The sequence below is a fragment of the Procambarus clarkii genome, chromosome 11, assembly GCF_040958095.1.
Source record: "Procambarus clarkii isolate CNS0578487 chromosome 11, FALCON_Pclarkii_2.0, whole genome shotgun sequence".
NCBI classification, from domain to species: Eukaryota; Metazoa; Arthropoda; class Malacostraca; order Decapoda; family Cambaridae; genus Procambarus; species Procambarus clarkii.
In genome coordinates this window covers 36,075,341-36,087,908 of record NC_091160.1, presented here as the reverse complement: position 1 = coordinate 36,087,908, position 12,568 = coordinate 36,075,341, and the positions used below count along the sequence as shown (strand labels likewise).

At 38.8% G+C, this 12,568-nt stretch overlaps 1 protein-coding gene across 1 annotated transcript in view; it reads right to left on the bottom strand.

Annotated features, from left to right (window-relative positions):
- LOC123758292 (CD109 antigen) overlaps positions 1–11,643 on the bottom strand; it is a 40,605-nt gene extending 28,962 nt beyond the window's left edge. The window contains exons 1-12 of the mRNA XM_045742497.2: positions 11,191–11,643; positions 8,802–8,982; positions 7,587–7,755; positions 7,223–7,293; positions 6,327–6,509; positions 5,119–5,292; positions 4,106–4,330; positions 3,364–3,486; positions 1,080–1,301; positions 848–991; positions 594–698; positions 80–280 (exon numbers count right to left, since the gene is read on the bottom strand). Coding sequence (XP_045598453.1) covers positions 80–280; positions 594–698; positions 848–991; positions 1,080–1,301; positions 3,364–3,486; positions 4,106–4,330; positions 5,119–5,292; positions 6,327–6,509; positions 7,223–7,293; positions 7,587–7,755; positions 8,802–8,982; positions 11,191–11,366 — 1,974 coding nt within the window. The 5' untranslated portion in view covers positions 11,367–11,643. The remainder of the gene's footprint in view (positions 1–79; positions 281–593; positions 699–847; positions 992–1,079; positions 1,302–3,363; positions 3,487–4,105; positions 4,331–5,118; positions 5,293–6,326; positions 6,510–7,222; positions 7,294–7,586; positions 7,756–8,801; positions 8,983–11,190) is intronic.
- Positions 11,644–12,568: the final 925 nt, after the last annotated feature.

Here is a 12,568-nt window from a genome sequence, read left to right as displayed (position 1 = left end):
GACAATGTAGCATATAGACATTTAACAAGCTGCCATTATTCAAGACAAATTCCACTTCAATAAAAGGGCAACACTTTACCTTGTGACGTGAAATTCCATCCACTGGAACAGTTTGTGAATCAGAGATAATCTCATTATTGTGGGTGAGATGATATACAACAATCTTGAATGCTGGGGCCATCTCTGAACTCACGGGGACGGAAATTGTCTTGACGCTGGCTCGGCTGGTTCTCTCCAACACTTCCTTCGCAGCATACATTATCATTTCTTTTGACATAATCTGAGTTAATACAAGTAAATATATAAGTAAATACTATAATTATAGTACCGCACATATAAACGAGTGTACCTCGCCAAACACTCAACCTATGTGACTATGTGTGTGTGTGTGTGGGGGGGGGGGGGGGGTTGAGGGATCTCGACCTAGATGACTAGACATGTGGGGGATACTACCAAGGAAAGCATAAACACATGTATAACAAACACATCCATTAACAAATGTAGAAATCTCTCATGAAGCAGCAGAGTAAAATGAACCCAAGAAAGAAAGGTATTCAAATCAAGAAACAATAACCAAACCACAGAAAACTTACCAGGTAGTGGAAGGAATCCATGTTAAAATTGGATCGAACATGAAACACCACAAATTCACCAACAGAAACTGACTTGCTGCTTGTTTCCACGCCAATGTACTGTTTCTGTGACATAAATAAAATGTATTGGTGTAGACTCTATGCATGCGTACAATACAACATTTACGTTTAATGAAATACATTAAATCATAAGCATGAAAATGTTAAAAAGAAATATTTTTCAGTATCCAAAGACATAGTAGTACAGTACTTACCTTAGATGAATAATATGCCATTGCTTGGGCGCTTGCTGCAGCAACCGAGCCCGTGTCATCTTGATATGAGGCAGTTAATGCAATCCCTGCTGTTTTATCTGGCACATCCACTTTAATATGGAACACCCCCTTTTCACGGTATTTCTGTGAAGATACAGAGGTACAGCATTACAAAATGTGAAACGCACTAAAAGTATTTGTAATTACAAGCAAAAACAAAGAGTTTAGTTACCTGGAATTGTTCATTTTTTAAGAAAACTTCCAGCTTTTTCTCCACTAGTTCATTTTCTGTCAAATAACGTGCCCCAGTAATAGGGTCAATACCAATTTTAGGATCATAGTCCTCAGCTTTGTAGGTGGGATCCTTAGCCAAAACTGCCTGCAGTCTCTTATTGTAGAGCCAAGATGCCTGAAGAAACTCATTTTCCTCTTCCTCTGCATTAACTTGTGGTATCTGAAAGAAAGTATCTTTGAGAAGAAAAATCAAAGTAGAGTACAGTGCTTGTATAGGTATTTGCATCTTGACCCATAATTTTAAAATAGTTATGACAGAAAATCACCAGAATATTCAATTAACTCTCAACATACTACACACCTGTCCACACGAGCAGAGATCCTATACTGCTAGAATTCACTCAGTAAAACACCTAAACTATTGGGACCGACTAAAGAGCCTAAATCTGTACTCCCTTGAGCGCAGGCGGGAGAGATATATAATAATTTACACTTGGAAAATGTTAGAGGGGCTGGTCCCAAACCTGCACACAAAAATAACATCACATGAGACCAGAAGACATGGCAGGATGTGCAGAATACCCCCGTTGAAAAGCGGAGGTGCAACAGGTACTCTGAGAGAGAACTCTATCAACATCAGAGGCCCGAGACTGTTCAACACGCTTCCGCTACACATAAGGGGCATAACTGGCCGACCCCTCACAGTGTTCAAGAGAGAACTGAATAAGCACCTCCAAAGGATACCTGATCAACCAGGCTGTGACTCATACGTCAGGCTGCGAGCAGCCACGTCCAACAGCCTGGTTGATCAGTCCAGCAACCAGGAGGCCTGGTTGACGACCGGGCCGTGGGGACGCTAAGCCCCGGAAGCACCTCAAGGTAACCTCAAGGTATGGTGCTTTACTCTTTTCCCATGGAATTTCCTGTAGATAAGTTCTTGCCATCCTGTAGATTAGAGCCCTACTCAACCAATTATTAAGTATTAAAAGTCAAGTTTATTGTAATTAAATGCCCTTTCATGGGCCACCTCCAAGTTTCCTGGTGCATTAAGTCTTGTACCAAGGAGACTGCCACAAGATTACCAAGCCACTGGACTTGCACAAGCCTACAGAGTATCAGGGTCATAATTTGGTGCGTTCAGATGCGAGTGGAGCACAGGAATCTATGATCAACCCACATAACTGAGTAAAACTACCCAGAAAGTAACAGTGGCACCTTGGATTTTGAATGTCCATTTTCGAGCTCAATTTTTTCGGAAAATTTGACTCTGTACTCGAGGTTTGCCTCAGTGCACGAGTTTGTTGATACACATATGGGCCGACTGAGCGCATGGTGCGATTCAGTTTACCCGCCTAGTGACGACCGCGCTTGAATTCTTTGTGAAGAATTTTGTTGTTATTATACTTCTTTGGTTTCTGAACATAAAAGTTCCTATTACATATATCACACCATGGGTTCCAAGAAAGTCAGTGGTAAAGTTCAACCTCAGAAAATAGTTGTGAGGATGACAATAGAGAAAAAAAACAAGAGATCGTTCAGAGTGAGAATGTGATGTCTGTAGTGAAACCTAGACAAGTAAGACGAATGTTACAATGAAGGGAAAAACAAGTATTTATAGACAGAGTAAGAAATATGCTTTGCTTTTTTTGCAAAGCAATGAGCCACAAAACAGAAAAGCAAGCAATGAGCCACAACCAGGTCCTAGTGGTATGCCTACAAAACACAAGAGAGAGAATATACCATAAATGTCATCACTGCCATTATAATGGAAGGTCACTAACACCTCTTCTTCTCCCCCTTTCCTCACTGTCTTCCATACGACAACATGAGTCCTCAATAAAGGTAAGATATACTTGTACATACTGTAGTGAAAAATATAAGCAGCAGTACTGTATGTATAAAATGTATTTTCAAGTTAATATTTTTGGGGGTGTGACACAGATTAATTCAATTTACATTATTTTTATGGGAAAATTTGTTTCAGTTTTCGAACTGTCTCTGGGAACGAATTAAATTTGAAAACGGAGGTACTGTACCACTATATAGGCGAAACAATACAAACTACTTATGTTGAGGAAGGAAAGAAAAAATGAAAACAAGAGAAGCAGTAATCTGCCCAACATCAATAAACCAAGTGCTAGCATCCCTGTGCACCAGCTACTTGTTATCTATTTTGGATGTGAGCGAGTGAGGATATTCACTTTGCCGAGCCTCTGCAGTGCTGCTGCTCATTTATGGTCACTGGTTTGTTTCCTAGAGCCCTACCATACAACTTCACTCACCTCCACATTATAGATAATTTTTCTAGCACCAGATTCTGATAAAGCTTCAGCCTTCACCACTAGCTTGGAGCTGTGAAGCTTTTCAACACCAAGTGGCTGCAGGTCATGGTAGGAAACTGCAATCTGTAATTACACAAGATTTTTTTTTTTTACTTGGGAACAGGAAATATGTTAATATGCAGGCAATGAGTCACAATAACGTGGCTAAAGTATGTTGACCAGACCACACACTAGAAGGTGCAGGGACGACGACATTTCGGTCCATCCTGGACCATTCTCAAGTCGATTGTGATCGACTTGAGAATGGTCCAGGACGGACCGAAACGTTGTCGTCCCTGCAGCTTCTAGTGTGTGGTCTGGTCAACATGGTAATATCCTATAAAGTATTTCCCATATCTATACAGTACATGTAAATACTATTTTATGTTCTATTAATGAAAGTTAATTATAAATCCAAGGTGACACTTTTCATTGCATATAATAATACAAATTGGGACTGTATAGCAGTCCCAAGTATTTAAATCATTGAAAAATTGTACTGTGGTGATGCAGGAGGGCTGAGAGAATTGCACAATCCAAAGGTTAAAGATAACATATGTATAACAAATTTTGAAAAACAAAAAGTTTATTAATATTCAAGTGTCAGAGACAAACCAAGTGAATACATACCACTGGCATGCAAATCATATTACAACCTTGACTAGAGTTTCATCTTAAGACTATAAAATGTATTGTAACTTACAGATGTTTCAAATGGCATTCCAGGCTTGAACACATATGGAGGAGAGCCCAAGAAGCGACAGTTGACAGACGAATTGATGATCTTGGCCATTGAGAAACCCTTTTCAGTTATCATTGTAAATGTTTCTGTAATCTCCGCTTCAACGCGAACTTCTGACCCATCCAACACTGGAACTTTTTTAGAAATTTCCTCCATAGGAAAACTGTACTCATCCTCTGAATCAAGCTGCAATACAAAGATATTTTAATATACAGTAATAAGCAAGAACTAAAACCCACCCTCTAGCTCCTGTTCAGAACTCCTCCAATGACATTCCCAAGACATACACATACACATTGAGCCACAGCGACATTAGAAAGAACTTTATCAGTGTCAGAATAGTTAGTAAATGGAATGCACTAGGAAGTGATGTGGAGGAGGCTGACTCCATACACAGTTTCAAAGGTAGATATGATGGAGCTTGAGGAGCTCAGGAATCTGTACACCAGTAGATTGATGTTTGAGAGGTGGCACCAAAGAGCCAAAGCTCAAACCTCGCAAGCACAACTAGGCGAGTACATCAATCAAATAACTGTGATCTTTATCAACCAAAATGTTGAGTAGAAAAATCTTTCCCACATTAGATACAAAATATTTTTGAGAATATAGTAAACACCGGCCCATCTTTCTCACAATGGCATGTGTAAGAATGAGGTCCCACTATAGCTGCACTATTTTAATGGTGCTGAAATTTGATATACTTCAAGCATTGAACACTTTATTAAGCAGCCTAATTGTTCATCCTGACAGAAGCTTTATTATGGGCATTTAAGATGATAATTCACTTGAAGGAACTAATGGTAATACAAAAAAAAAATATATATATATGCATTACTATTTCATTTAAAATTCACATCTTTATGAAGTACAAACAGTATAATCCTACTTTATATACAGTAACTTAATCACAATTTGACTTATTATAATGGCTCTGGGATTATAAATTTCAAAATCAAATGTAAAAAATCACTTACTGGAACAAATTCTTGTTGCATTACGAAGATCCAGTCTTTATGGTTCTTATTACGCACAAAAAGTTTCAAGGTGGCATTACCATAGGCACCTTTATCATTTCCAAATTCTCCTCCCACTTCACCTGTGACTGCTTCATCAGTCTCCAGAAAATACTTGGGCATGAACAATTTCACCTGTAGATATGCAAAGGTTATGACTAATTTGCGAATGAAAACATATTATACATATATACTGTATATATTTATATTATTTATAAACAAAATACATTACAGTGTGCACCAAGCCAAGTCTTCATTTTCAGCCATTTTACAATTATTTTCAATAATATAAAGTCTTGTCTAATTACCCAACGTAACTGAATTGAATTTATCCAAGAGCCACCATCTCCCTAGTGGCCGTGATGGGGATAGGAAGCCAGTGGCTTGTTAAAGGTCCCCCCCCCCCAACCCACAAATTATTCCCGAGGATTTTTTCCAAGTGGATTTTGAACTGCAGTAATATCTTGGCATTTGCAGCTTCGACAGGTGGGCAGTTCCATTGGCTTATAACCCTACAGCTGAAAAAGCATCATCTGTTTTCTGTCCAACATTGTAATCTGAGGTGGAAACTGATGCTCCTTACGTGTGTTACATTTGATCTTTTAAAGAATAAGTCAGGATTAATATCCTGAAATTTGTTTAGTATTTTACAGGTTTTGACGGGGTCAGCCATCTCGTGCCTGCTTTACCATATTGTTAGTCCTGGTATGAGAGTTGACTTAGTTTTGTGATGATTTCTGTCGCTCTGTGTTGAACTTTCCCAAAAACAGATACATTCTTTTGAAGGCAAGTTCTACATGCTTGGGTACAGTAGTCGAAATGGGGGTTCACCAGAGAATGATTATTATATAATAATACTACAAGAATGATTACAGCTATGCCCAAAACAAAACATTAGGAATACAAACTTTTCAATATTATCCATAACAGCAATTCAAGTTCACTTTAACAATTCCTTGCATACATTAATTCTATCAATTCAAGCAAGTATCTTGACTGAAATGACACACTATAATCCTATCAACATACACCAAATGTTATGCTCAGAATTCCATTAGGTCGCCATTGAATAATTTACCACCACATCACTCTTTTACTTTTTTCAACATTTTTATCTAATTTGTTGTATCTGAACAAATAATCAGCAAATACAGGTCTTGATCACTCACCTCAAAACGTGGGGTGTACCACTTGTCCACTTTAATTCTCTTTATTTCTTCCTGGCCATTAACAAGAGCTTTAATGCCCCACCAACCAACTTTGGGCAGAAATGGAAGAGTGAAGGACATGGATACCACGCCCACATTGGTCGGGCGAGAAGGCCAGCGACGCATCACATACCCATCTGGATCCTGAGAGAAGTAAACAATAAAAAAATATATATATGCATCAAAAGACTAATTGCAGCACCTAACAGCTCAAACTCTGAGTTATCCCTACTTGTAGTAAGTGATATTACATTTAAGATGAGTAATGAAATAACACTCATACCAATAATACATCAACTAATAGACTTCTGTCCTGCAATGAGATTAGGAGCAGGTGAAGATAAATCTAAAATAACTGGCACAATATAAGTGCTACTGTTATTGTCAAAGGAATGTGTACAACACACATCTATAAAGGTCATGATGAGCATGGAAGGTTCCACAGGATCATGCCATTCTTTTATTGGCCAGGTCCCCAGAAAGGGTGATGTTATGCTTCCCACCCGCAGTACACTCACACTCACAGTGATAATGGCCAGAGCCACTATCATAGACATGGTGAAATAGAACACTACATCTCCCAACCTGGATGAATGTGTGTGTGTGTGTGTGTGTGTGTGTGTGTGTGTGTGTGTGTGAACCTATTGGGATTTCAGGACGAGTCATTAGTATGTAATCACTATACTGTACCATGAAAACTGACTTCCACCAAAATGCCCATAAAATCTAATACCAAATGTGATATTCACACCTCCACCACACCTTACACTTGTTGCTAAGTGCTGCATCTAACTCCCCCATGTTCAGTACCAACACAGCCAAGTCATTGTAAATATTTTACATAATTTAATACTGACCAGAATGTACACATCAACAGGATCATCATATGCCTTGAGCTCAGTGGTCAGGAGGATGATTCGAAAACGAACTGGAAATATGCATCTCATTATTACAAATGTCACACACAAAGTAAACATGTTATCTAATGAATATAGCAATAGTATATTTTACCACAAGAGGACAAAATGACTGGTGATTAGAACAACTCAAAGTAGCATTAAAAATGTGAATGCATAATAACAAAATATCCTATATACATGTGCAGTATACTAAAGGACAGTGTATATTCCATGTACAATTTAAAAACAAATATTTTGCAATGGAAGAGATTATGATATAAGAATTAGCAATACAGAAGAGCATAGGAAAATTTTAACTGACCTATCTGGTCACCAGTGTACACAGGACGGTTTGTCTGGATGAGTATGGTGAGGAAGCGAGTCGAGAAATGTAGACGAGTATCATTTAAGAACACTGTACCGCCGATAGTTCCAGGCACATTGCCCTCCAGGCGCAGACGGTAATGCCCATTTACACTTGTTCTTGGAACCTGACGAGTTTAATTGCAGTTTGAGTATAGTCAAAAGATGTTTACTACTGCCTAGTGCAATCAGTGTCTATTAATCTTGTTTAAATTACCAATCAAGCTGTCAATGTAATCAATCAGAGCTTTAATATACCAATGTGCTTTAATATACTTACTAATCTTTCTCATCTCATTTTTTTTCTTGTAATGTATTTGTTATCATTTTATTAATTCTGCTAGAATTTACCTACTTAAAATTATCTGTTAGATTAAGGACCTGCCCAAAATGCTGCATGTACTAGTGGCTTTACAAGATTGTAAATACTATGCTATGTATTCTCTCAAACCCAATGTACCTTCTTGTATATAAATAAATAAATAAATTACTTCTTACACATTACATTCTTCCATAGACAGTCAAAGTGTACTAGTCTGCTACACAAGATTACTGCAATCCCTTAAACTAATTCCTCCTTTACAAAACATCACCATTCCACTTCCCATTATTCATGGAACCCAGAGAAAATAGGACAGCAATAGCATGAAAAAATCATAAATATTACAAAAAGTATGTACAATAAACTCAACTTTATCTGACATTATACAACAGCAGCTAGATATTTAAACTGAGCAACACACTCAAGCACTTCTCCAATCACATTACTTTTACACAAATTCCTGAACATGTTAGTTCCACTTTTGTCCACTCTCACCAGTCTTCTTACATACACATTTTCATATTTACATTTTATCAAATCAATCTTACTGAATATTAAGGGTTTCTGTTTCCATTGGAATTTACTTGTTAAGTAGGAGAGCTTTAAACGTGTTCTAACACTCATCTATAATATATATAATCTAAGTCAGGTCACATATACAGTAGTTGAGACATGTCATCTTAAATTGGTCAAAAACAAGTGATCCAATGATACACAAAACAGGAAATCCAAAAATAAACAATATTTACTATATTTAATATAAAATACACCATGTATACCATTACAACAACAATACTCAACCCAAAATGAACCTTAAATAAAACTACAATACCAAAAATACACATGGCTCACCTGTAGGAGTAATGTCTCTGGATACCCTTTAATAATATCCTTTTTGGCTGAAGCTATTTCCACTCCATCCTTCTGCAATGATGCTCGTACATCAACGGGATAATCAAGATGCAAGATGCTAACTACACACCGGTAGACTGCCCCAGGACGCAGCATTCTTGATGCCATTATCATGTGCGTTCTGATGGCCATAAAAATACAGTTTTCATATTCCATACACTAAAAACATTTAGAACTAGTGTGGCCATAATAAACTGTCATAAACAGCTGTCAGAACTGTTTATATGTACAGGGTACCAAAAAAACATATACGCCTATGATATAACTATCACATCTACTCAAGTATAAATCAACAAAATGGGAAAGTTCCACCTGATAAAAAAATATAACTGCTTAACACTTTAATATGTAGATCAAGTTTAATCTAAAGGTTTTATCACCTACTTTTAGCTGTTCCCCGTGGTGCAGTGGTAAAATACCCGCCCAGCTCTTCGCGAGCGCCTTGGCCTGGGTTCGTTTCCTGGCCAGGGAGAATTGACTGGGTGCCAGTCCTTAACTGTACACCTCTGTTCACCCAGCAGTGAATGGGTACCCGGTTATTAAATATTTGGCGAGTCATATCCCAGGGGAAAATTAGGATTAAGGACCTGCCCAAAATGCTGTGTGCTAGTGGCTTTACAAGAATGTAAGAACTCGTTTATATACATAAATACAAAAATCCAACTCCTTTTCTTTGGAAAAGTTAATCTAGAATAACCTAATCCAGTTGCAGGCGATGAGTCACAATAACGTGGCTAAACTATGTTGACCAGACCACACACTAGAAGGTGAAGAGACAATGACGTTTCGGTCCGTCCTGGATCATTCTCAAGTCGATTGTGATGAGGAAGTAGAGACAGGCAATAGATAGGCAAGAGAGACATGAGGAGCAAAGTAAGGTGTAGTAGAGGGGATAGTAGTAGGAATAAGAACTGCAGAGGGCCTATTGGCCCATACAAGGCAGCTCCTATTATAACCACCGAATGAGAAGGAGATAGTAATAGGAATAAGAAGAGGATAGTAAGGGAACGTAAGAGAAAACAATGAACAGAAAAAAAAGAGAGAAGGGAGAAAGAAAGATAAATGGTAGGGTAAGCTATGTTAGGTCACGTTTGTTAGAAAGATTTTTTTTTTAGATATATACAAGAGTTGTTACATTCTTGTACAGCCACTAGTACGCGTAGCATTTCGAGCAGGTCCCTGGAATACGATCCCCGCCGCGAAGAATCGTTTTTACAACCAAGTATACATTTTACTGTTGAGTTAAACAGAGGCTACAGTTAAGGATTTGCGCCCAGTAAATCCTCCCCGGCCAAGATACGAACCCATGACAAAGCGCTCGCGGAACGCCAGGCGAGTGTCTTACCACTGCACCATGGAGACTGGAGATTAGAGCATTTGAGTATATACTGTGAAAGGGAAGAGTCCACAGCAACAAAGCTAGGACTCAAGTTCATGTTGGGTACATTGTCTATTAGAGCCGATTCAACAAGACGGCGTCTGTGTAGAGGCAGGAAAGATTATTTTGGAGGAAGACAAAAATAGGATGATTGGAATCCCTCACATGACAGAAGAGAGCATTGTTAGTGTCTGCAGACTTAAAACTTCTCTTGTGTTCTTTAAGTCTGTCATTCAGTGTACGGCCAGTTTCGCCAAAGTATTGGAGAGGACAAGACGAACAGGAAGTAGGGTAGACACCAGCAGCATTAGAAGCAGTGTGCACTAATCCAGTTGATTGCAACTCATCTGCAATCTAATCGAGCCTTACCTAATCAAACCTAGTATTACTTAACCCAGTCTAATCTAACAATACATAGTTTTAACAATTAGAAAACTGTGTGTGAAACACACACATAAGATTTAACCATAAGGAGTACTCCAGTTGAGGGTAGTCAATCTTTGTACACAGTCACTTCAAAAACTAGTTTTATAAAATATAAAACTAAATATCATTAACTCAGGCTGGATGTGCCTCTGTAACCCACTCCAACACTGCACACAGGATGGGTATGGGGTGCATAATATTTGACCCAACTCAACCGGGGTTGAGTTGGGTGTTTGGTTCAATAGGGTTAAGCTGGGTTGGGTTGGATTGGGTTAAGTTAAGTTAGGTTAGAAAAGTATTAAAATCTGAAGGCGAAGCTTCTATGGTACGAAACGACTTATGTCCTTCCAGTTTCCAGCTATCTTTCAAGACTAATTCAAATATTCTTAACATAAGGAATGTCTTATCAGATTTCGCTTGTCAAGATGGTTTTCAACGGCTAGTTCTAACGTCTAACAACGTTATGACGTAATTAAGAGCAGAGAGTGAAGTAGGAAGATGTTAAAGAGGCCGAGGCAAGCTTACGGATGATTGTGGCGGTTGTCCAGCCTTAGTCTGTTGCGGAGAACACCCTTGTAGCTGATGTCCTGGCCATATTTCAGGCCCCTGGGGTCATCAGCAGGCCTACCCAGGTCCTGGGGATCACCATACACCACACTCACCACCACCAGCACCACCACACACTGCCACACCCTCGCCATTCTTCACCACCCACGAACCACACCTCTCTGAGTGTAGTCAACCCACACACACACACACACACTTCACACCCTCCTCTTGTGTATCACATTATACTCCGGTGTCTTGTGAGGCAGAGTAAGGTGAGGCTGAGGCGAGAGAGGAGGTGGTTGATGGCTGTGTGTGTCTCACAAGGTCAGGTGCGCGGGGGAGGTGGCGGGCGTTGGGGTCTCTTCTCACACACTCACACACCCCATTGTCTCCCTCCTCACACACTCACACACCCCATTATCTCCCTCCTCACACACTCACACACCTATTATCTCCCTCCTCACACTCTCACACACCTATTATCTTCCTCCTCACACTCACACACCTATTATCTTCCTCCTCACACCCTCATAACACCACTCTTCCTCTCTACTCAATTATTACAATATATATCAAACTCGTATGTACTATTGTATGTACTAGCTCTATCTATAAATCTATCAATTTTTGTATAACCTCTTGTATGTATGTACTTTACCTGAATAAACTCATTCCTTAATTAAAAAGTATATATCTGATGTAATTCTAGATAACTTCGTTATTAGAGGAGTATTACATCCAGCCTAATTAATATTTAACGTAATTAAGAATTGATATATTAAACATTGGTACAGTTATTGGTACATTAGTGCACTCTTAAGACACAGCATAGTAAAATGTACGTTAATACTCGATCGATCCGGATTATTTAAATCATTATAATTATACTGTAGCTGCTGTATATATTTAGAATTGTGTGAATGATTACAAGTTGAATCTATAGAAGTGAGTTTTTATTGGTGATATGACTAAAATTAAGTATTTTTTTAACATTGTTGAGCTCCAAAACCATTCTGTTTTACTATTAATTTAAATTAAGCTTTACATTAGGCGTTTTTATTAACCTGAGGGTCGACACCATCACTATAAAATGGCCTCAATTGAATAATTAATGTTTTCAGTGTTGCCGCTGGAGACGGCTATTGTGTTCTTCATAGTCATGGGTTACAGAGGAGGACACAACTGGTCCTAGTCAGTAGCCTCGACGAAGACAGGAAGCCAACGGCTTTACCTGAGGGCCACTAACCCTAGTGGCCTTGATGAGGACAGGAAGCCGGCGGCTTGTCGAACGTCTCCCCCATTTGCCTTGATCTTTTCCAGGTATATTTTAAAACAATACAGATTTGGCAATTAC